Source organism: Schistocerca cancellata, chromosome 6 (assembly GCF_023864275.1).
Source record: "Schistocerca cancellata isolate TAMUIC-IGC-003103 chromosome 6, iqSchCanc2.1, whole genome shotgun sequence".
NCBI lineage: Eukaryota > Metazoa > Arthropoda > Insecta > Orthoptera > Acrididae > Schistocerca > Schistocerca cancellata.
In genome coordinates, this window is record NC_064631.1 from 534,586,822 (window position 1) to 534,613,816 (window position 26,995).

The 26,995-nt window shown below is 41.9% G+C and overlaps 1 protein-coding gene across 1 annotated transcript in view; it reads left to right on the forward strand.

Moving 5' to 3' along the window:
- LOC126191082 (putative phosphoenolpyruvate synthase) overlaps positions 1-21,391 on the forward strand; it is a 358,083-nt gene extending 336,692 nt beyond the window's left edge. The window contains exon 28 of the mRNA XM_049931802.1: positions 20,850-21,391. Coding sequence (XP_049787759.1) covers positions 20,850-20,914 — 65 coding nt within the window. The 3' untranslated portion in view covers positions 20,915-21,391. The remainder of the gene's footprint in view (positions 1-20,849) is intronic.
- The last annotated feature ends 5,604 nt before the right edge of the window (positions 21,392-26,995 follow it).

Genomic DNA, 26,995 nt, shown 5'->3' on the forward strand with positions numbered 1-26,995 from the left:
TCTACAATTACTAGAAACATAGGTTTGCCTTTGCTTAATCTTTCTTCTAAGATAAGTTGTATGGTCAGTATTGCCTCACATGTTCCAACATTTCTACGGAATCCAAACTGATCTTCCCCGAGGTCCGCTTCTACCAGTTTTTCCATTTGTCTGTAAAGAATTCACGTTATTATTTTGCAGCTGTGACTTATTAAACTGATAGTTCATTAATTTTCACATCTGTCAACACCTGCTTTCTTTGGGATTGGAATTATTATATTCTTCTTGAAGTCTGAGGAAATTTCACTGTCACATACATCTTGCTCACCAGAAGGTAGAGTTTTGTCAGGACTGGCTCTCCCAAGGCTGTCAGTAGTTCTAATGGAATGTTGTCTACTCCCAGGGCCTTGTTTCGACTTAGGTCTTTCAGTGCTCTGTCAAACTCTTCACGCAGTATCATATCTCCCATTTCATCTTCATCTACCTCCTCTTCCATTTCCATAATATTGTCCTCAAGAAGATCGCCCCTGTATAGACCCTCTATATACTCCTTCCAACTTTCTGCTTTCCCTTCTTTGCTTAGAACTGGGTTTCCATCTGAGCTCTTGATATTCATGCAAGTGGTTCTCTTTTCTCCAAAGGTCTCTTAAATTGTCCTGTAGGCAGCATCTATCTTACCCCTCATGAGATAAGCCTCTACATCCTTACATTTGTCCTCTAGCCATCCCTGCTTAGCCATTTTGCACTTCCTGTCGATCTCATTTTTGAGACGTTTGTATTCCTTTTTGACTGCTTCACTTACTGCATTTTTGTATTTTCTCCTTTCATCAAATAAATTCAGTATCTCTTCTGTTACCCAAGGATTTCTACTAGCCCTCGTCTTTTTACCTACTTGATCCTCTGCTGCCTTCACTATTTCATTCCTCAAAGCTACCCATTCTTCTTCTACTGTATTTCTTTCCCCCATTCCTGTCAATTGTTCCCTTATGCTCTCCCTGAAACTCTGTACAACCTCTGGTTCTTTCAGCTTATCCAGGTCTCATCTCCTTCAATTCCCACCTTTTTGCAGTTTCTTCAGTTTTAATCTACAGTTCATAACCAATAGATTGTGGTCAGAGTCCACATCTGCCCCTGGAAATGTCTTACAATTTAAAATCTGGTTCCTAAATATCTGTCTTACCATTATATAATCTATCTGAAACCTTTTAGTATCTCCAGGGTTCTTCCATGTATACAGCCTTCTTTCATGATTCTTGAACCAAGTGTTAGCTATGGTTAAGTTGTGCTCTGTGCAAAATTCTACCAGGCGGCTTCCTCTTTCATTCCTTATCCCCAATCCATATTCACCTACTACGTTTCCTTCTCTTCCTTTTCCTACTGTCGAATTCATCACCCATGACTATTAAATGTTCATCTCCCATCACTACCTGAATAATTTCTTTTATCTCATCACACATTTCATCAATGTCTTCATCATCTGCAGAGCTAGTTGGCATATAAACTTGTACTACTGTAGTAGGTTTGGGCTTCGTGTCTATGTTGGCCACAATAATGCATTCACTATGCTGTTTGTAGTAGCTTACCCACACTCCTATTTTTTTATTCATTATTAAACCTACTCCTGCATTACCCCTATTTGATTTTGTATTTATAAGCCTGTATTCACCTGAGCAAAAGTCTTGTTCCTCCTGCCACCGAACTTCACTAATTCCCACTTTATCTAACTTTAACCTACCCGTTTCCCTTTTTAAATTTTCTAACCTCCCTGCCCGATTAAGGGATCTGACATTCCACGCTCCGACCCGTAGAATGCCAGTCTTCTATCTCCTGATAACGACATTCTCTTGAGTAGTCCCCGCCTGGAGATCCGAATGGGGGACTATTTTACCTCCGGAATATTTTACCCAAGAGGACGCCATCATCATTTAACCGTACAGTAAAGCTGCATGCCATTGGGAAAAATTATGGCTGTAGTTTCCCCTTGCTTTCAGCCGTTCGCAGTACCACAACAGCAAGGCCGTTTTGGTTAGTGTTACACGGCCAGATCAGTCAATCATGCAGACTGTTGCCCCTGCAACTACTGAAAAGGCTGCTGCCCCCTTCAGGAGATGGGGCATATGCAGGTCAAATGGTAAATGACCATATAGGTCATCTTCTGGGCCCACGTGAAATGCAGCTGTGTCTGCAGCTGTGTGTTCATGCAGAATCCATGCTGGCTTTAGACTGTTTAATGAGACTGACATTGCTTTTCTGTTGAACAAAATATCAAAATGTGTGTGTCACATTTTACCACTTTTTACAGGCCTGAAGAGGGTGGCTGTAAAGCTGGCTGGATTATATTGTCCCCTAGCATCACAAATTCACAATTGCTCACCACTGGTATACAAAAACTTTTCGTTTGGCGTGCAAGGTAGGTGGTGGTACCCTCTTGTCATTGATGTGGCTCTTCACTACCTGGACCAGTGCTGGTAAATCTTTTGCATCAAGGGGCTGTGTGGGTAGAGCAAACTCTGCTGGGAATGTGAATGACTCAGCATATAAGACATATGCTAGTGACCCATGTAAGTTTTCCTTGAAAGGTGTTCAAACACCTAGTAGCAGCTGTGGCAAGGCTTCCATCCACAGTCCTCTATGATGCATGAGTGCACCTTGTAGTGTTGTGTGCCACCACTCCACAAATCTGTTACTCTAAGGTTGGTACATAGTCATATGATCACGCATAATCCCATAAAGATTGCAGAGAGCCTTAAATAGTGTGGACTCAAACTATCTTCCCTGGATATCATTATCATTTCAGGGCAGCTGAATCAAGCTATCCAAGTGTCAACACACTAGAAGTTGACTTTGGTGTAAAGTGTTTAATTGTTACTGCTTCCACCCAACAAGAGACTGTCAGTAATTGATGGTAAGCGTCTGTAACCTATCAATTCTGGAGGGAGACCAATGAGGTCTATGTACACATGCCAAAAAAGAGAGTGTGGTATATCAAAGTGTCCTAGTTGAGTTTGTACATGGAGGCCAACTGTGCTGCACTGGCAAGCCAGGAAAGCTTATGCCCAGGCCCTACATTCATGTTTAATGTTCAATCAAATGAAACATTCAGTGACAAGCCATACTATTGACCTAACCCCTGTGTGCTTCAGGTTGTGTCATTGTTCGAAAATCATGCAGCATGTGGATGTGTGTACCAGTGGCTGGATTTTGTTCTGAGATACTTCACATAGTATTTGAACGTTAGTCACAGGGACTGTCTACCACTCCATGCAAAGACTGGTAGAATCCCTGTTAAGTAAGTCCATAATGGTTATGCCATGGTTCCACTCTTCTGATAGTTTGTCATAATCTAGTTGTAGAGAAATAATATTGATCCACGACTGAGTGTCTGCGCCTGTTGTCAGCCAGCACTATGTAGATGATGGACATCTGTCTTATATTGCACAATAAGGTTGAGGTGATGGAAGCGACGAGGACTAATGTCTTTTGAAGGGTACCGTATGCCATCTTTGAGTGGCTTGTGATCTAATAGCCGATGACATGGGTTTCTTCAATATCTTCTTTAAAATATTTGACTGCCCCATAGATGGTGAGTAACCATTTAAACTGTGAGACTGTGATACTTTTTGAAAAGAAGCGAAGCAGCTGTGCTTTCACCTATCACAACTTGTAAAACCACTCAGATGCGTGAATGACTAGCATCAGTTGTGGCAGTGTGATGTGAATTGGTTACTGGATGGGCAAAGTGATCACTTTTGAGAGGCAGTCTTTGGCTCATATGAACACTTCCTGCTTTTTGTTTGTACACTTATTTTCTTTTTCCTTGTGTATTTGGTCTAGCGAGAGTGTCAGTGAGAGGAGCTTGTATTAATGCAGCCTGTGCTTGTATTACTGCAGCCTGTGATAGAAGACACTGGTAAAAATTTACAATGCCTAGAAAGCATTGTAAATGCCCCAGAAACACAGGAATTGGAAGACGTTTGTAGACATGAGCCATTTATTCCCTGAAGGCTTTCTTACAAAGTATCAAGAACCAGAATTAAGTGAAGACTCTGGAGATATTCTTCAGTTCCTACTTATTGCTCCCATTAAGTCCACAAAGACTAATTAGGGTGTACAAAAAGGCATTTAAAGCAGTAATTCTTCCTGCACCACTTGCACAATTTGAGTATACTGGTAGGTTCGACATCTCCCTGTGAGCACTAGGTACATAAGGTGTTCAAGGCCAACCACTCTTTTGAGATAGACTCGTACATATCATAAAGTCTACAAAGGGGACTTAAAATCCTACAGTGGAATGCATAATCAGATATAACTATTCCATATCATGCATATCGTTTATCTATCAATTTTTTCAATTATAGGGTCACGGCTCAAGCCCAACTCCCAGATTACGTTCCCCAAATATAACATAATTCAAGTAGACCAGATTGATATCCATCCATATTCATCCATGAAACTACAACATACCATTAATTAATGGTACTGCAAATGCTACAACCTCCACTAAAAGTCTTGGCAGCATGTGTAGAACTGCCAGGTGTCTCATTTACAATGATGTCACAACTGCCATCCAGGGTCAGTCACAGCAAATGAGGTAAAGAAGGGCATTTTTGCACAGACCAAGGCACTTTACTTAATTTGTGGTGGCCTTAATGCTCATCCTACAGTATGAGGCTGCATCAGTGCAGTTTTTCTTTCACCTTTTACAATTATTCCAAGGAAAACTGTTTATCACTGTATCAGTCTACAGTATGTTTTAAATGTAGTGATACTTAATAACTTTTTTATTCAAGAGACTTCTTATATTTTGATGGAAAATACTAAATGTTTCTTTTTTTATCAAAGCCGCTATGTTTACTTTGCTAGTAGCTGTATGAACTCATTAGTTTACTCCACAGCTCTGTCTTGTGGAAGACTGTATCCTAATAAAAGCGTAGTGATACTGCTTTAGTTAAACTGGGTGCTGAAGGCAACTAGTGGTGCAAGTAGTATCTTACTAGCAGTGTTATTATGTGACAATGCATTAACAACTCCCCAAGAGTTTCGTTAATTCACTTCAAATTCACCTAAGACTTATCATACATCACAGAATGATTCACTCTTCACATTAGTGTGAGGAGCAACTCACCATATGGTTTATAAAGGATTGTTATAACTGCAGCCTGATTTCTGTATAGGCTGTAGACATTCTTCTGCTCCCACATTTTACTCCTGATAACTTCATAATTTCAAAGGGTGCCTTCAGTCAATATTCCCAAAGGCCTTTTTTAAAACTATAAAGTGGATTAGCCTTTGAACAACTTATGTTTTAAGCTATCACCTGTTTCTCATCACCAGAGCAGCAAGTTACATATTTTTTTGTTTTTTCTCAGTAGTTTTTTCTATTACATTTAGCGTGTATTTTTATATTTAAGCTGTTTAATCTTGTATTTTCTTAACTGTAAGTGTAAATTCAGGAATTCTGTAGTACAGTTTTCATTTCTTCTGAACAGCCAGCTACATTAAGGCATTAGTGTCCATTGGTGACATATCAGGAGGATAACAAGCTGCATACAGAGTTTTCTCTCTGCTTTTATACATTACTTCATCAGTTAGTCTTGATAGGATGCATAGGATGTGTGCATGCTGTGTGTGGATGCAGGAGAAGCTGACCACAGTTCACAAATAGCTGAACACACTTTTGGCTATTCTCACACACCTTCATGCTGCTGCCTTGTGGTGTAGTGTGGCAGAAAATCTTGTGCATTGCATGGGACATGTCTTGTTTCATTTATTTTGCCCATGGGCTCTGCTGCCAAGGCACCTCCTAGTGGATCTGACGTAGTGGATCTGACCTCACAGCAGGGTGAGAGGTGGGTTGTAACACATTCACGTCACTTGAGGTGGAGGGCCAATGTAGAGATTGGCCATCTGGCCTCACCCATACATCCTCTTGAGTGAACATGTGGCCGTGCCTTCAGTAGCATTTAAGCAGGAACACATTAGCAGGGATTTGTTAGTTATTGGGAGCTCCAGTGTTAGGTGCAGTATGGAGCCACTTAGGGAGCTAGTGTTTAGGGCTGGAAAGAAAGCCAGTGTGTGCTCAGTACGACCACTGGGAAGGGCCTCATTCAAGATGTGGAGGAGGCCTTGCCTGTGACTATCAAGCATGCAGGGTGCAGTCATCTGCAAAATGTGGCTCATGCCAGCACCAAAGACACCAGATGCTTGGGTTCTGAAGCCATCCTCATTTCATACAGGCAGCTGGCAGGAATAGTGAAGGCTCCTAGCCTCACACATGTGGTCCAAGCAGACCACACTTTAGCAGCATTTCCCAGAATTTATTGATGTCCTTTGGTTTGGAGCCGAATGGAGGATCTCAGTCAAAGGCTTCATTGACTCTGTGATGGCGATGGCTGCAGATTTCTGGAACAGCATTACCCATTGGGAAATTGTAGGACTTCCCTTAATGGGTCATGGGTTCATTATACAACGGTAGCAGTTACTCAGGTAGCAGAGTACTTGTGGAGTGCACATGAAGGTTCTTTAGGCCAGGCAGTAGTTTGAGGTACTCTGATAAACACTTGCCAGACAGGACACAGATAGCAAAATTCGATCACATTCAGAATAAAAACACTTTAACTGACAAAATTTTATCATTAAATTCTTGAATTGTTCATAACAAAGCTTCTAAATTTATGGCCCTCCAGGAAAGTTCTCACATTCACATCATTCATGGGACTGAGAGATGGCTGAAATACAAAGCAGAAAACTCTGAGGTGTTTAGTGAGTCATAGAACATATATCCGAAAGACAGATTAGGTGCCTGGAAGTAGGAATGTTCATTGCGGTTGACAAAAATATTCTCTGTTGAGGTCAAAATTGATAAAGATGGTGAAATTATCTGGTCATGTATGACAGATCTAGGTGAAATCAAGTTAACTGTTGAATTTCTTACCAGCCACCTGATTTCACTGTGACAGTTTTAGAGTGAGTCAAAGAAAGTCTACAATCAGTAGTGCATAAATATGCAGATCATAGAATAGTAGTTGGAGACAACTTTAACCTACTGGCTATAGACTGTGATGTCTACGAGTTCATTGCAGACAGATAGTCTTGTGAAGTAATTTTGAGCATGTTTTCTGAAAAGTCTCTTGAACAATTAGTTTGACAGCCCACATGCAAGGGAAATATTTTAGACCTTGTAGCTACAAACAGCTGATGTCAGTATAGAGATGGGGGATTAGTGATCATGATTCCATCACAGATGTACCTCTGACATCGTCAATGTGGGGGGGATTTGAACACTAAATAACCAGTCATCTGTATCGATAAATGATTTTAGCAATCTTGGCAGTTGAGAATGTATTCAGTGTTCATGTCGTCTTAGCTACAAACAAGCCTAACCTTATCAAAAGTGTTGGTATAGGGACATGGATTAGTGATCATGATGTCACTATAATGACTATGGTTACTAAAGTAAATAAATCAGTGAAGAAGGCTAGGAGAGTGTTTGTGCTAGAAAGAGCAGATAAGCAGTTGTTAGCATAAAACTTAGACACTGAATTGACATCATTCAGTTCCTGTATAATGAATGTAGAAGAATTATGGGCAAAGTTCAAACAGATTGTAAATTTTGCTCTGGAGAAGTATGTGCGTAGTAAGTGGACTAAGGATGGAAAAGAACCAATGTGGTTTAACAACAAATTTTAAAAAATGCTGAGGAAGCAAAGGCTGTTGCACTCATGGTTCAAAAGAGAATGATCAAATGGTGACAGGCAAAGATTAGTAGATATTCCTGCTTCTGTAAAGAGATCTATTCACTAAGCATGCAACTACTACCATCGTCAAGATCTGGCTGAACACCCAAGAAAATTCTGGTCCTATGTACAGTCACTAAACAGGTCTAAGGCTTCCATCCATTCATTTGTTGACCAGTCTGATGCAGCAGTAGAAGACAGCAAAAGGAAAGCGAAAGTTTTAAATTTTACAATTATGAAATCATTCATGCAGGAGAATCATACAAACATACTGTCATTTGACCATCAAACAGACATCTGTAATGGATGACTTGGTAATAGGCATTCCCGGAATACAGAAACAACCGAAAGATGTGAAAGTAAATAAGTTGCCAGGTCTATATGGAATCCTAATTCAGGTTTACAAAGAGTAATCTGTTAGCATTGGTCCCATACTTAGCCTGCATTTATCACAAATCTCTCATCCAGTGCTAAGTCCCAAATGCCAGGAAAAAAGTGTAGATGACTCCTGTATATAATAAGGACAAAAGAACAGACTCTCAAAAATACAGACCAATATCCTTAACATTGGTTTGCTGCAAAATTCTTGAACATATTTCGAGTTTGAATATGCTAAATTTCCTTGAGATTGAGAAGTCTGTGTCTGTGAATCAACACAGTTTTAGAAAGCATGGCTTGGGCAAAACTCAGCTTGCCCTTTTGTCACATGACATACTACGAACTATGGATGAAGGCCAACAGGCAGATTCCACATTTCTAGATCTACGAAAAACATTTGATATGGTGCCCCACTGCAGACTGTTAATGCAGATACATTCATGTGAAATAGGTTCCCAAGTATGTGAGTGGCTTGAAGACTTTTTAAGTAATAGAACCCAGAATGTTATCCTCGACAACCAATGTTCATCAAAGACAAAGATATTGCCAGGAGTACCCCAGTATAATGTGATAGAACCACTATTATTTTCTATGTACAGGGTGATTATAATTAAAGTTTCTAAACACTGTAGTAATAACACCACTAGTCAGAATGAGGTGAAATTGCAATGAAATATTATCAGAGAAGGGGGAAAACGTATGACAGAAGAAAAAGAAATAGTTACAAAATGTAGCAATAGATGGCACTATAAGCATCGTAATTTAATAGTAGTCAATTACGAATGACAAATGAATCGTACAATAATGCCTAAGGTGTACTTTTGTCACTAAACAAACTTTACTACTCAGTGTGCATGGGTGTAAAGATGTGATACTGTTAGTTATGTAAGCCCATCCACCACAGCAAGGTCATATCACATTGGATGGGAAATATCAGTTTTTAATTGTCCTAAGGGCAAAAACTGCATAAAAAGCATCAACCGCATTGGTTTTTAATTGTCCTGAGGCCGAAAACTGCAGAAAAAGCATCAATCAAAACCAAATTGGATTATTAATTTCCATGTGACTGGCACAAAACATGTTCAATATGCTGTCCGCCATTTTCTGCAACAAGTTGAAATCAAGAAACAGCATGTTCCACAACTGATCAAAGTGTTTCCAGGGTCACAGTCAGAATGTGTTGCACAGTGTGTGCCTTAAATGCAGCTAAGTTTGCAATCATAACACTGAACACAATATCTTTCAGATAGCCCTACAACCAGAAGTCACACAGATTAAGATCAGGTGATTGGGATGGCCAGGCTGTAGGGAAAGGGCGGCTGATAATTCTAGCATTTCCGAAATGGTGTTTCAGCAGCTGCTTAACAGGATCTGCAATGTGCAGAGGTGCACCATCTTGCATAAAAATGATCCCATTCACACATCCATGCTGTTGGAAAGCTGGAATGATGTTCTTGCACAAAAGAAATTCATAATGCTTACCAATGATGGTACAGATAACAGGACCGGAAGCACCTGTCTCTTCGAAATAATATGGCCCTATGATAAATGATGCCATAAACCCTAAATACACAGTGACCTTTTCAGGATGAAGTGGTACTGGTTGATTTGTGTGTGGATTTTCTGTTCCTCATATTCAACAATTCTATGTAATTGGCGTATCCTGGCAGATGGAAGTGGGCTTCATCTGTCCACAAAATCTTCCATGGCCAATCATTGTCCACTTCCATGTGAGCAAGAAATTCTAAAGCAAAGATCTCTCTTGCTGGCAGGTCAACAGGAAACAACTTGTGTACATGGGTAATTATGAATGCATAGCAAAGAAGGATATTTCACAGGATTTTACACACCACGCTCTTGAGTATGTCCAATGTTTGGGCAATTCTCTGTGCGCAACATGTTTGCACATCACCACTCGTCTCCTCCTGCATTGCTGTGGCCACTGTTTCCACTGATGTTGAATCAATTCATTTCCTCCCTCTACCAGGTTGCACACCAAAAGAACCCATCTTTTTGAATTTTTGAATCATTTTCTCCATGGCAGTCATTGGACCAACGCCTTTTTTCAAACCCTCTAGTATCTGGAACTTCTGCAGAGCAAAGTGTGCACAATCATCATGCTTGTAATAGAGCTTTACAAGTAGAGCGTGATCCTGCATTGAGACAGTCATGACGAACATCACAGATGAGAAAGGAGGAAAAGCTGTGTACCCAGTGTATTTGTACCAACTTCAATGGGCCGTGTACATGACAGGTGGTTTCATTTATGTATTCTGACACATACAGCACCCTCTATTGATCAATTTTCACACTATTTTTTTTCTTCTGCCCTACTTTTTCCCCCTTCTCTGCTAATATTCCGTTGCCATTTGTCATCATTCTGGCCAGTGGTGTTATTTCTGCAGCATTTTGAAAGTTTAATTATAATCACCCTGTACATAAATGGTCTGGTAGAGAGGGTAGGTAGCAATCTGCAATAGTTCGCTGATGATGCTGTGGTGTACAGAAAAGTTTTGTCATTGAGTGACTGTAGGAGGATACAAAATGACTTAGAGAAAATTTCTAGTTCCTCATCTCATCCTATAGTATTGTCTGTAAGTTTCTTCCATTTGTATAGCTCTTCCGTATATTCCCTCCATCTTTTACCCTTTTTTTTCATATTGTATCTCTTGGTGTTCTACATCTACATCTACATCTACATGACTACTCTGCAATTCACATTTAAGTGCTTGGCAGAGGGTTCATCAAACCACAATCATACTATCTCTCTACCATTCCACTCCCGAACAGCGCGTGGGAAAAACGAACACCTAAACCTTTCTGTTCGAGCTCTGATTTCTCTTATTTTATTTTGATGATCATTCCCACCTATGTAGGTTGGGCTCAACAAAATATTTTCACATTCAGAAGAGAAAGTTTGTGACTGAAATTTTGTAAATAGATCTCGCTGCGACGAAAAATGTCTTTGCTTTAATGACTTCCATCCCAACTCGCGTATCATATCTGCCACACTCTCTCCCCTATTACGTGATAATACAAAATGAGCTGCCCTTTTTTGCACCCTTTCGATGACCTCCATCAGTCCCACCTGGTAAGGATCCCACACCGCGTAGCAATATTCTAACAGAGGACGAACGAGTGTAGTGTAAGCTGTCTCTTTAGTGGACTTGTTGCATCTTCTAAGTGTCCTGCCAATGAAACACAACCTTTGGCTCACCTTCCCCACAATATTATCTATGTGGTCTTTCCAACTGAAGTTGTTCGTAATTTTAACACCCAGGTACTTAGTTGAATTGACAGCCTTGAGAATTGTACTATTTATCGAGTAATCTAATTCCAATGGATTTTTTTTTGGAACTCATGTGGATCACCTCACACTTTTCGTTCTTTAGTGTCAACTGCCACCTGCCACACCATACAGCAGTCTTTTCTAAATCGCTTTGCAACTGATACTGGTCTTCGGATGACCTTACTAGACGGTAAATTACAGCATCATCTGCGAACAACCTAAGAGAACTGCTCAGATCGTCACCCAGGTCATTTATATAGATCAGGAACAGCAGAGGTCCCAGGATGTTTTCCTGGGGAACACCTGATATCACTTCAGTTTTACTTGATGATTTGCCATCTATTACTAAGAACTGCGACCTTCCTGACAGGAAATCACGAATCCAGTCGCACAACTGAGACAATACCCCATAGGCCCGCAGCTTGATTAGAAGTCACTTGTGAGGAACGGTGTCAAAAGCTTTCCGGAAATCCATACTGTCCATTACTTCGTGTGAATAAAGAGCTAGCTGTGTTGCATAAGAACGATGTTTTCTGAAACCATGCTGATTACGTATCAATAGATCGTTACCTTCGAGGTGATTCATAATGTTTGAATACAGTATATGCTCCAAAACCCTACTGCAAACCGTCATCAATGATATAGGTCTGTAGTTCGATGGATTACTCCTACTACCCTTCTTAAACACTGGTGCGACCTGCGCAATTTTCCAATCTGTAGGTACAGATCTATAGGCGAGCGAGTGGTTGCATATGATTGCTAAGTAGGGAGCTATTGTATCAGTGTAATCTGAAAGGAACCTAATCGCTGTGCTATCTGGACCTGAAGACTTGCCCGTATCAAGCGATTTGAGTTGCTTCGCAACCCCTAAGGTATCTACTTCTAAGAAACTCATGCTGGCAGCTGTTCGTGTTTCAAATTCTGGAATATTCCATTCGTCTTCCCTGGTGAAGGAATTTTGGAAAACTGCATTCAATAACTCCGCTTTAGTGGCACTGTAGTCGGTAACAGTACCATCGGCACTGCACAGCGAAGGTATTGACTGCGTCTTGCCGCTTGTGTACTTTACATACGACCAGAATTTCTTCAGATTTTCTACCAAATTTTGAGACAATGTTTTGTTGTGGAACCTATTAAAGGCATCTCACATTGAAGTCCGTGCCAAATTTTGCGCGTCTGTAAATTTTAGCCAATCTTCGGGATTTTGCGTTCTTCTGAACTTCGCATGCTTTTTCCGTTGCCTCTGCAACAGCGTTCAGACCTGTTTTGTGTACCATGGGGGATCAGTTCCATCTCTTACCAATTTATGAGGTATGAATCTCTCAATTGCTGTTGCTACTATATCTTTGAATTTGAGCCACATCTCGTCTACATTTGCATAGTCAGTTTGGAAGGAATGGAGATTGTCTCTTAGGAAGGCTTCTAGTGACACTTTATCCGCTTTTTTAAATAAAATTATTTTGCGTTTGTTTCTGGTGGATTTGGAAGAAACGGTATTGAGCCTAGCTACAACGACCTCGTGATCACTAATCCCTGTATCAGTCATGATGCTCTCTATTAGCTCTGGATTGTTTGTGGCTAAGAGGTCAAGTGTGTTTTCGCAACCATTTACAATTCGCGTGGGTTTGTGGACTAACTGCTCGAAATAATTTTCGGAGAAAGCATTAAGGACAATCTCGGAAGATGTTTTCTGCCTACCACCGGTTTTGAACAAGTATTTTTGTCAACATATCGAGGGAAGGTTGAAGTCCCCACCAACTATAACCATATGAGTGGGATATTTATTTGTTATGAGACTCAAATTTTCTCTGAACTGTTCAGCAACTATATCATCGGAGTCTGGGGGTCGGTAGAAGGAGCAAATTATTAACTTAGTTCAGCTGTTGAGTATAACCTCCACCCATACCAATTCACACGGAGTATCTACTTCGACTTCACTACAAGATAAACCACTACTGACAGACACAAACACTCCACCACCAATTCTGCCTAATCTATCTTTCCTGAACACCGTCTGAGACTTCATAAAAATTTCTGCAGAACTTATTTCAGGTTTTAGCCAGCTTTCTGTACCTATAACGATTGCAGCTTCTGTGATTTCTATTAGCGCTTGTAGCTCAGGGGCTTTCCCAGCACAACTACAACAATTTACAACTACAATTCCGATTGTTCCTTGATCCAACCACATCCTGTATTTGCCATGCGCCCTTTGACATTGCAGCCCACCCCATACTTTCCCGAGGCCTTCTAACCCAAAAAACCACCCAGTCCACGCCACACAGCCTCCGCTACCCGTGTAGCCACCAACTGAGTGTAGTGAACTCCTGACCTATTCAGCGGAACCCGAAACCCCACCACCCTATGGCGCAAGTCAATGAATCTGCAGCCAACACGGTCGCAAAACCGTCTGAGCCTCTGATTCAGACCCTCCACCCGGCTCTGCACCAAAGGTCCGCAGTCAGTTCTGTCAATGATGCTGCAGATGGTGAGCTCTGCCTTCATCTTGTAAGCAAGACCGGCAGCCTTTACCAAATCAGATAGCTGCTGGAATCCAGAGAGAATTTCCTCAGATCGAAAGTGACACACGTCATTAGTGCCGACATGTGCCACCACCTGCAGCTGGCCGCACCCTGTGCTCTTCATGGCATCCGGAAGGACCCTATCCACATCAGGAATGACTCCACCTGGAATGCACATGGAGTGCACACTGGATTTCTTCCCCTCCTTAGCCGCCATATCCCTAAGGGGTCCCATTACGCGCCTAACATTGGAGCTCCCAACTACCAATAAGCCCATCCTCTGCGATTGCCCGGACCTTGAAGGCTGAGAATCATCCTCTGAAACAGGGCAGGCAGCTGTACCTGGCTCAGCCAGAGACAGTGCCTGAAACCTGTTTGTCAGACGCACCAGGGAGGCTTTCTGATCAGCCTCCGGGGACGTCTTTCGCTGCCTGCCACGCCTTGGAACGACCTCCCAATCAACCACAGGTGAGGGCTCAGCCCCACTGCATGCAGCAACCAGGGCAACCACAGTGGCAGACCAATCTCGGGACAGACGGGATGAGGTTGACATCCCCGTGATACCCAAGTCCGGCTCCCCACAGTGGTGCCCATTGGCAACAACCTCAAGCTGCATGACCGAAGTCAGCGCCACTTGCAGCTGTGAGCGAAGGGATGCCAACTCAGCCCTCATCTGAACACAGCAATCACAGTCCCTGTCCATTCTAATAGATGTTGAACAACAGTTACTGAAACACGAGTCCGTGCCTAGATAACGCAAGGGAAACACGCAAAGAATGTATGAACTAATCTGTACAAATGCCTAACAACTGTGCTACAATCTGCCTGAATTTATGATTCATGCAGCAGCAGCTTCTTTTTATGCAAAGGCTTCTTTAATTTTCCCCTAAGAAGACTATATTTTTGCTTTTGTCATGAAGGCTTCTACAGCTTTGAATCCCTCCTGTAGCCATTCCTAATTTTCCAGTTTCCTCTTTCTATCTGTATTCCCTTTAGTCTCCTTCATAATATTTTCCCCTTTCATAAATTAAATTTGAAATTCCTGAATGGGACAATCATTTGTCTACAGCAGACTGATGCATGGAGCCCAGAAACACATAACAGAAAACAGCATTTGCACTAGATTTTGAGCATTAGCTCTGTTACTAACAGAAATGCACACATTCACACACACAATCGCACCAACACCCAAATGCACACTCCCATGGCCACAAGAGTGGAGTGTAGTGAAATGAAGGAAGACTTGCAAAGGATTGACACTTGGCTCTGGGATTGGCAATTGACAATCAGTATAAACAAATGTAACATATTGTGCATAAGTAGACAGAAAGAACACTTATTATATGATTATATGACTGTGAAACAATCACTTGAAACAGTCACATCCATAAAATATCTAGGTGCACATGTATGGAGCTATTTAAAGTGGAAAGACCGCATAAAACTAATTGTAGGTAAAGCGGATGCCAGACATAGATTCATTGGAAGAGTCCTTAGGAAATGTAATGCACCCAGAAAGGAAGGCTTACAAGACCCTCATACAACAAATACTTGAATATTACTCATCAGTCTGTGGTAGATACCAGATTGTATTGATAGAGGAAATAGACAAGAAGCAAGTAGGAGAAGCACATATCATTACCGATTCATTCAGTAAATGTGAAAGAATCACAGAGATGATCAGCTGATTCCAGTTGCAAAGATATGCAGTCTGCATCACAGTTTGCCATACTGCTAAAGTTCTCAGAGCATGCATGCATAGTGTGTGTGTGTGTGTGTGTGTGTGTGTGTGTGTGTGTGTGTGTGTGTGTGTTTATGACATCTTCATGATCTGGACTCACAGTGAAGAAGAACTCCAGAATTTCCTCTCCAACCTCACTCCTTAGGTTCCATCAGATTCACCTGGTCCTACTACAAATCCCATGCCACTTTCCTGGACGTTGACCTCCATCTGTCCAATGGCCAGCTTCACACGTCCATCCACATCAAACCCACCAACAAGCAACAGTACCTTCATTATGACAGCTGCCACCCATTCCATATCAAATGGTCCCTTCCCTACAGCCTAGGCCTTCGTGGCAAATGAATCTGCTCCAGTCCTGAATCCCTGAACCATTACACCAACAACCTGAAAGCAGCTTCCACATCCCGCAACTACCCTCCCGACCTGGTACAGAAGCAAATAACCAGGGCCACTTTCTCATCCCCTCAAACCCAGAACCTCTCACAGAAGAACCACAAAAGTGCCCCACTTGTGACAGGATACTTCCCGAGACTGGATCAGACTCTGAATGTGGCTCTCCAGCAGGGATACGATTTCCTCAAATCCTGCCCTGAAATGAGAAGCATCCTTCATGAAATCCTCCCCACTCCACCAAGAGTGTCTTTCCGCCATCCACCTAACCTTCGTAACCTCTTGGTTCATCCCTATGATATCCCCAAACCACCTTCCCTACCCTCTGGCTCCTACCCTTGTAACCGCCCCCGGTGCAAACCCAGTCCCATGCACCCTCACACCACCACCTACTCCAGTCCTGTAACCCGGAAGGTGTACATGATCAAAGGCAGAGCCACGTGTGAAAGAAGCACCCACGTGATTTACCAACTGACCTGCCTACACTGTGACGCTTTCTATGTGGGAATGACCAGCAACAAACTGTCCATTTGCATGAATGGACACAGGCAGACAGTGTTTGTTGGTAATGAGGATCACCCTGTGGCTAAACTTGCCTTGGTGGACGCCCAGCACATCTTGGCACAGTAATTACACTGTCCAGGTTATCTGGATACTTCCCACTAACACCAACCTATCCGAACTCCGGAGATGGGAACTTGCTCTTCAATATATCAATCAAGGATGGATATGTGTATGTGTGCGAGTGTATACCCGTCCTTTTTTCCCCCTAAGGTAAGTCTTTCCGCTCCCGGGACTGGAATGACTCCTTACCCTCTCCCCCTCTCCCTTAAAACCCACATCCTTTCGTCTTTCCCTCTCCTTCCCTCTTTCCTGATGAGGCAACAGTTTGTTGCGAAAGCTTGAATTTTGTGTGTATGTTTGTGTTCGTTTGTGTGTCTGTCGACCTGCCAGCACTTTCATTTGGTAAGTCACATCATCTTTGTTTTTAGGTATATATATATATATATATATATATATATATATATATATATATATATATATATATATATATATAGATAGATATTTAAAAAGAAAGATGATGAGACTTACCAAACAAAAGCGCTGGCAGGTCGATAGACACACAAACAAACACAAAATTCTAGCTTTCGCAATCAACGGTTGCCTCGTCAGGAAAGAGGGAAGGAGAGGGAAAGACAAAAGGATTTGGGTTTTAAGGGAGAGGGTAAGGTGTCATTCCAATCACGGGAGCGGAAAGACTTACCTTAGGGGGAAAAAAGGACAGGTATACACTCGCACACACACACACATATCCATCCGCATATATACAGACACAAGCAGACATAAAATGTCTGCAGACATAAAATGTCTGCTTGTGTCTGTATATATGCGGATGGATATGTGTGTGTGTGCGAGTGTATACCTGTCCTTTTTTCCCCCTAAGGTAAGTCTTCCCGCTCCCGGGATTGGAATGACTCCGAATTTTGTGTGTATGTTTGTGTTTGTTTGTGTGTCTATCAACCTGCCAGCGCTTTTGTTTGGTAAGTCTCATCATCTTTCTTTTTAGATATATTTTTCCCACGTGGAATGTTTCCCTCTATTTTATATATATATATATATATATATATATATATATATATATATAAAAAACAAAGATGATGTGACTTACCAAATGAAAGTGCTGGCAGGTTGACAGACACACAAACGAACACAAACATACACACAAAATTCAAGCTTTCGCAACAAACTGTTGCCTCATCAGGAAAGAGGGAAGGAGAGGGAAAGACGAAAGGATGTGGGTTTTAAGGGAGAGGGGGAGAGGGTAAGGAGTCATTCCAGTCCCGGGAGCGGAAAGACTTACCTTAGGGGGAAAAAAGGACGGGTGTACACTCGCACACACACACATATCCATCCTCACATATACAGACACAAGCAGACATATTTTCCCCCTAAGGTAAGTCTTTCCGCTCCCGGGACTGGAATGACTCCTTACCCTCTCCCTTAAAACCCACATCCTTTCGTCTTTCCCTCTCCTTCCCTCTTTCCTGATGAGGCAACAGTTTGTTGCGAAAGCTTGAATTTTGTGTGTATGTTTGTGTTCGTTTGTGTGTCTGTCGACCTGCCAGCACTTTCATTTGGTAAGTCACATCATCTTTGTTTTTAGGTATATTTTTCCTTCGTGGAATGTTTCCTTCTATTATAACCATATACATATATAATACAGTATATATATATAGGTTCCACTTATGTATGTATCATGTAAAGACGATGAAGGTAACATTAAGGAGATTGGAGCTCACATGGGTGCTTTCCAGCAATTCTTCTTCTAGCAAACCTCTTGCAATCAGAACAGGAAAAGGGGAAAGTGTACTGTTATGCAAAGTACCCTCTGTTTCTGGAAAGCAATTTGCCTGTGAATCCAGATTCAGTATCATAGTTTATGTAAGAAATTCAGTTTTCATGTAATAATGTTTTTGTATGTGCTTATGGCCGACTATTTATTATGTAAATGTAGTAAAATGACATGATCTTGCAACAAGACTTCCAAATGCAAATAGGAAAAAAACCTGAAAATCAAAGAATTGAGTTACTTAAGAGTAAAGAAAAGTAAATAATTGTACCTAAAATTATTTCCTTCCTGGCATGTTAATCCCTTTGTAAGTGTTAATCACAGTATTTCTCTTAACTTCTGTCACATTCTCAGGAGATACTGGAATTGACAATTGTTCACTCTGGCATACAGACATTATAGCACATGGTGAACTTGGATACTGCATAGTTTTACTTGTTTTTAGGGGATTCTTTCTGTTTTTGTCAGACAGAAATAACAGTCCATTGTCTGGTCCATGGGTTCCCTCCAAATCACAGGCACAGCAAATGACAAATAAAGTGGGCCTTTTAACCAGCCTGTCAAGAATTTAGTGCACAACAAAGAATATATAGGAGAGGGAGGGGAGGGGAATCCTTGTCCTGGTTGCCAATCCTATGCCCAAAATAGAGTTTATAGCACTTCTTTACTATAGGGTTAAGTTCCTGTTTCTACTATTTTAGAGTTAACTCTCCACAGATGTGACAAAAAGAATATCTGCTACTTATACATACACAAGGCATTTCATCTTCTGAATTAACACTAAGTAAAAACTACAAACCACAATCAAAACAGAACTGCAAGAAGACACTTCCAGGAATTGTCAGAACTCTCAAGGCTGACATGCAAGCGGTAATTGCTTGTACAAGTTTTGATTATTTTTCAAGAATTAAATCTGTAGAATATTCAGGTTAAAACACATAAAAGTAACAAGTATGCAACATTTTCAAGGATTTTTACAGACAGAGGGTAGATTGTTACAAGAAAACTGAATCCAGTAGCTAAAAACTGATTTCATTTTCAAATTCAACAGCCACAACATAGCAAAGTAGACTAACCTCATTCTTTGTAATAAAAATGTTGTTGATCTTTGTCATCATAGTAGTGCATTTGCAGTGAGATGTAACAAAAAGCACAGTAAAGAATAATGATGAAATGAACATTTATTTATCCATCAATACATTCGTGTGTGTATCGCAGTGGTCATGCCATGCAGTATGTACTTTGAATAATGTATACAGCATTTACATTGCTTTTGGTGCATCTATAGAAAGCAGTTGTGTCCCTTATTTGTGAAATGGGCTTAGGTTGCTTGGTTTCCTACCTGCTGTGCTGCAGGTTGCTTCTATTTGATGCCAGAAGATATCAAACTGTTGGTCAACAATGGATAACCATTCAGGATGTTTGTTTACTGCTGTACACTGTGAAGATGCATTTACATTGTTTTTGAAACAGGATCATAAACAGTGAGTGAAGAATCATCATCGTGTGAGTTGTTGATGGTAAATTAGAAAAATATAATTATGATGATAATAGTATTTAAACACAGTATGGGCAGAAATCTATCCAATTCCCTTAGAAAATTGCTCTAACATTACTGCTCAACAGGTGGTGCCCTTGTATGGTATTCGAAATGCTTGTAAATTTTTGAAACTAGATTTCCTGAAAATACTTGAGAGGTATATCTACAGCTACATCTACATCTACATCTACATGGATACTCTGCAAATCACATTTAAGTGCCTGGCAGAGGGTTCATCGAACCACCTTCACAGTTCTCTATTATTCCAATCTCATATAGTGCGCGGAAAGAATGAACACCTATATCTTTCCATACAAGCTCTGATTTCCCTTATTTCATCATGGTGATAGTTCCTCCCTGTGTAAGTCAGTGTCAACAATGTATTTTCGCATTCAGAGGTGAAAGTTGGTGACTGGAATTTCGTGAGAAGATTCTGTCGCAACGAAAAACACCTTTCTTTTAATGATGTCCAGCCCAAATCCTGTATCATAGTAGACAAGAATTGTTACACCCAACCATGAAAGAGATGAGCAAAATCAGTAACCTGTTGGGTATATGCATTCCTTGTGAGTACCTTCTTGCTCCACATTTCCAACCTCCACCAACCCATCTCCCTTTTCTCTCTGATGAACGAATTAACAGTTTCAAAAGCTACGATAAGTTTTTACACTTCAGTATGTGTCTGTTTCAGTACCCAGAATTTATCCATCTCACTATAAGTTCTGGTTACAGATTCTGTCTCCTTATAATTTTCTCATGTGCATTTTTCTTCTGATACAGTATTCAGTTTCAGTGAGTTACAGTACCAAGGCTTTTTTTCTTTTTTTACATCTTCACTTCTTTGCTACTGAATGTTTAAGTAGACTATTACCAGTATTTAACATAAATAACAATAAACTAAATACATATTCCACGATGTTTCAGGTGACATTGTACTTTTGGCTGCCACTTCTGGCACACTCCGGAAGGTTGCGGAAGGTGAATCATAGTTTGTAGGTGTGTTGAGTATGTGGAAAGATATCAGAGATGTGTGAATACATACTGAGGCACAAAAACTTCAATGGTATTAGTTTATGTTACCTATTTTCTAATGGAAATGTTAGTACATTCTTGTTATCCATACTTGTTATCTACCCTGCAAGCTTTCCTACACATTAGGAAGTTTTAAATACCCCAGCTGTAATAACATATTCTTGTCATCTCTGCAAGCTTATTTAAACATGATAAAGTTTTAAACATATTATTACTAACAACAAATATTGATGGATGTTGGTATGTTGTCTGTTTACAAACTGTTACTATGACTATAATGTGGTTCACTTAGTGTTACCAGGAACAAACATATTTACTCTGATGATCTGATATTTCTATTACTACAATTTCAACATAAATGTGCATATGTAATTAGCATATTAACATGTACTGTTGTTAACTTATTTCATTTTCACTGTCTCAAATGATGTGGTGTTCAGAAGTTTGTTAGATTTAAATGTAGAAACTATCAATAAAAATATTAAACAAAGGAACAGTTTTTGTATTTTTAATAGTTTGCTAAATTTCACTTGTATTTCTATGCATAGCCTACCTTTAAACATGCTATATGCATGAATGTTTCCTTCCTGAAGGTTATCAAATTATAGTAAAAAATAATTGCTATTTGTCAATACTACACATTATCATTTCAATGAAGCTAGTGAACTTACAAACTGATCACTTGATTTTCTATCAACTTAGTTGTCTTCCTAAAATTTCAATATGTTTCATTAAAGTAGTGAAGATTTTGAAATTTGAAAGGGTGTGTGGTTGCAATGGAACAGAATCCAGCTGGGAATCGAATTAAACTGTGGGGAAGAAGAAAAAAAATGGAAACTGAAGAATGAAAGCTGTGATGATAGATAATGCTACTGATTTATTTTTCACAAGTGTATTAAAACAAATTAGAGAAGTTGCTGTAATTGGAACCAGCTTATAACAATGAAAGATTAATGCTTATTTAAAACAAAAGCATGCAATAGAAAAAAATTAAACAGATAACAATGAACCTATGGGATTCTGTATACGGGTTATAATATATGTAATAAACAGTTCCCAAGTTTTCTGTATACACATGTATTTTACCATAAAGACTTTTTTATTTTCTCAGGCTTGTCTGACATTTGGCATTACCCCCAAAGGCCTCACACTCAAAGTTCCCATCTCTGGCTGTACACCTTCTTTCCATCAGTCCCTATACCAGTTCCAAACTGAACAATCCATTGCCCTCACCCACCTAATCCTTCACCTACACATCAACTCAGCCAACGAACACACCCGTCAACTCCTATCCTTAATAAAAGTCCTCAATCTTTCCACTCCCCCATCCACACTGGCTGTTCAGAGCATCCTCCTACAGGCCAACTGCAAATTAGAACAGCATGCCACCCTCCACCTCAAAAAACTATCCAATCTCCTGGTTTCCCACCTCCGGAAAAGCAACTCACTCACCCTTCACAACCTTTCCAGCAAACCTCAACCTCCTCTCATTGCACACAGACCCAGTCTCTCCCATCTACACAATCTTCCACTTCCAGCTCCACTCCCCCCAAACCTCAAAATTCCAATCAACACAATCTGGAACCACAACACCCTAATTCAGTAGTTAACCCTTCCTCCAAACCTCTCTCCCAATCCGAAACCTCTGTCCTATCCAAAGGCCTCACCTTCAGCCCCACTCCGAGATTCAACCAAACAGTCCTCATCAAAGATTTACTGTCCTACACTCGTACTCTCTGCTGGAATTATCCATTTGCCATGAAGAAAAATGATCCTAATTCTACTCCTAATGATCCAACTCCCCAAGGCACTATCCAAATTGAACCCTGCCTGGAACAGTTCCGTCCTCCATCACAGCGGGACCCACCTCCTCTTCCTCAAAATCACCCTCTCCAAACCTTCCAGGAATTTCTCACTTCCAGCCTTGCCTCTCAATCCTTCTTAAAAAACCTTAATCCTACTCCCAACATCACCACTGCTGAAGCCCAGGATATCCGTGATCTGAAGGCTGCCAATCCAGCATCATTCTTCCAGTGGACAAGGATTCCACGACTGTGGTACTTGATCATCGGGAGTAGGTGGCTAAGGAACTGTGTCAGCTTTCAGACAACACTACATACAAAGCTTGCCAAGGTAATCCCATTCCTGATGTCCAGGCGGAGCTTCAAGGAATCCTCAGAACCTTAGGCCCCCTACAACACCTTTCACCTGACTCTATCAACCTCCTGACCCTACTGACACCCCGCACCCCTACCTTCTACCTTCTTCTTAAAATTCACAAACCCAATCAACCCGACCACCCCATTGTTGCTGGTTACCAAGCCTCCACAGAACGTATCTCTGCCTACGTAGATCAACACCTTCAACCCATTCCATGCAGTCTCCCATCCTTCATCAAAGACACCAACCACTTTCTCGAACACCTGGAATCATTACCCAATCTGTTACACCTGGAAACCATCCTTGTAACCATTGATGCCACTTCCTTATACAAAAATATTCCGCACGTCCAGGGCCTTGCTGCGATGGAGCACTTCCTTTCATACCAATCACCTGCCACCCTACCTAAAACCTCTTTCCTCATTACCTTAGCCAGCTTCATCCTGACCCACAACTTCTTCATTTTCGAAGGCCAGACATACCAACAATTAAAGGGAACAGTCATGGGTAACAGGAAGGCCCCCTTGTATGCCAACCTATTCTTGGGTTGCTTAGAGGAAGCCTTCTTGGTTACCTAGGCCGGCCAACCCAAAGTTTGGTACAGATTTATTGATGACATCTTCATGATCTGGACTCACAGTGAAGAAGAACTCCAGAATTTCCCTTACATCCTCAACTTCTTCGGTTCCATCAGATTCACCTGGTCCTACTCCAAATCCCATGCCACTTTCCTTGATGTTGACCTCCATCTGTCCAATGGCCAGCTTCACACGTCCATCCACATCAAACCCACCAACAAGCAACAGTACCTCCATTATGACAGCTGCCACCCATTCCATATCAAACGGTCCATTCCCTACAGTCTACGTCTTCGTGGCAAACGAATCTGTTCCAGTCCGGAATCCCTGAACCATTACACCAACAACCTGAAAACAGCTTTCGCATCCCACAACTACGCTCCCGACCTGGTACAGAAGCAAATAACCAGAGCCACTTCCTCATCCCCTCAAACCCAGAACCTCCCACAGAAGAACCCCAAAAGTGCTCCACTTGTGACAGGATACTTTCCGGGACTGGATCAGACTCTGAATGTGGCTCTCCAGCAGGCATACGACTTGATCAAATCCTGCCCTGAAATGAGATCCAACCTTCATTAAATCCTCCCAACTCTACCAAGAGTGTCTTTCCACCATCCACCTAACCTTCGTAACCTCTTAGCGCATCCCTATGAAATCCCCAAACCACCTTCCCTTCCCCTCTGGCTCCTACCATTGTAACCGCCCCCGGTGTAAAACCTGTCCCATGCACCCTCCCACCACCACCTACTCCAGTCCTGTAACACGGAAGGTGTACATGATCTAAGGCAGAGCCACATGTGAAAGCACCCACGTGATTTACCAACTGACCTGCCTACACTGTGAAGTTTTCTATGTGGGAATGACCAGCAACAAACTGTCCATTCGCATGAATGGACACAGGCAGACAGTGTTTGTTGGTAATGAGGATCACCCTGTGGCTAAACTTGCCTTGGTGGACGCCCAGCACATCTTGGCACAGTAATTACACCGTCCGGGTTATCTGGATACTTCCCACTAACACCAACCTGTCAGAACTCCGGAGATGGGAACTTTCCCTTCAGTATATCCTCTCTTCTCGTTATCCGCCAGGCCTCAACCTCCGCTAATTTCATGTTGCCGCCTCTCATACCTCACCTGTCTTTCAACTACATCTTTGCCTCTGTACTTCTGCCTCGACTGACGTCTCTGCCCAAACTCTTTGCCTTTACAAATGTCTGCTTGTGTCTGTGTATGTGTGGATGGATGTGTGTGTGTGTGTGTGCGCGAGTGTATACCTGTTCTTTTTTCCCCCTAGGGTGGGTCTTTCCACTCCCGGGATTGGGGTGGGTCTTTCCGCTCCCGGGATTGGGGTGGCTCCATGCCCTCTCCCTTGGGGCCCACATCCTTTTGTCTTTCCCTCTCCTTCCCTCTTTCCTGGTGGGGCGGCCAGTGGTTGCGAAGGCTTGAATTTTGTGTGTGTGTTTGTGTTTGTTTGTGTGTCTGTCGGCCTGCCAGTACTTTTGTTTGGTGGGTTGCATCTTCTTTGTTTTTATATATATAATATATAAAAAAACAGGGATTATGTGACGTGCCAGGTGGGGAGTCATTCCGGTCCCGGGGGCGGAGGGACTTACCTTAGTTTGGGCTCAAACTCTTTGCCTTTACAAATGTCTGCTTGTGTCTGTATATGTGCCGATGGATATGTGTGTGTGTGCGAGTGTATACCTGTCCTTTTTTTCCCCTAAGGTAAGTCTTTCTGTTGTGACTTGGCAAGAAAGTCTCTATGACCGGTAGCCGAAAGGCACGCGTTTAAGCTCACGCAGGCTGGCGTGAGGTCTGGAACAGTTAAGGGAATTTATAGTAGCAAATAAAGTACGTAGCTGATGGAATACTTAATTTTAATCCATAATTGGTGAACATCAGTCTGACGGTACATGCATCACAAGATAAATAGCAATTGATAATGGCACCTTGCTAGGTCGTAGCAAATGACGTAGCTGAAGGCTATGCTAACTATCGTCTCGGCAAATGAGAGCGTAATTTGTCAGTGAACCATCTCTAGCAAAGTCGGCTGTACAACTGGGGCGAGTGCTAGGAAGTGTCTCTAGACCTGCCGTGTGGCTGCGCTCGGTCTGCAATCACTGACAGTGGCGACACGCGGGTCTGTCGTATACTAGCGGACCGCGGCCGATTTAAAGGCTACCACCTAGCAAGTGTGGTGTCTGGCGGTGACACCACACTTTCCGCTCCTGGGATTGGAATGACTCCTTACCCTCTCCCTTAAAACCCACATCCTTTCTTCTTTACCTCTCCTTCCCTCTTTCCTGATGAAGCAACCATTGGTTGCGAAAGCTTGAATTTTGTGCATATATTTGTGTTTGTTTGTGTGTCTATCAACCTGCCAGCGCTTTCATTTGGTAAGTCACATCATCTTTGTTTTTAGATATATTTTTACCATAAAGACTGATACACATGAACACTGCATGAAGTACAAAGGCAGATTGAATTAAATGTACAGGATGGGACGTATGGGCAGGCGGTGGTGTTATGGAATGAATAGGATAATTTTTAGATAAAGGTCATTTATTGGTGAAAGCTTGTTAAAAAGAGGTCACATAGGCCTAGGGAGGTGAGGGTGAGCCAGAGCATAGAGTTTGGCAAAACATAGTTCGTGAAGCTAACGAAAGTTGTCTGTCAAAACCAAGTTCACAGTGCCGCAGCACCGGGAGAAACAGGAGATGTTCACTACTACAGGGTGTGCGTCCAACTCACGGGTGAGCAAGAATACAAGAGAACAGGCCCAGCGATGGGCGGCCAGGTATATTCGATTCACCATGTGGCTTCCTTCACCCTGATTGGTCGTGACCAAGAAACCCACGGGGGTGGCTATGGAACTTTCCAGAGCCTTGCCTGCTAAACAACGCCTGGAACGGCGTTACCTTATAAGCACATGAGGGACGCGCATGATCTAGGTGCCCTTGCTTGGTGCTGACTTCCTGTTACTAGACCGTGGGACAAAAGAATTTACAGGCAGCTAACACTGCCCGCCATGGCTTGGCCATAATGGAAAAATGAATTTACCGTTTGAAAGTTCATATAATAAAGTTAAATCCCATATTGTTTGGCTCATCCTTTACATAAACATGTTGGCTCGTCAGAGCAGTTAATGTTCCAAAGATTGTAATTTGTGTGGTCGATGTGACCTACCGATGCCACACAGCCCCCCCACCCCGCACCCCCACCCCCCACAGTATGGAGGATGGCCTATGAACCCTGAGGGGAGGGTCGTGTAGGTGTCAGTGTCAGCATGAGTGGTGCGAG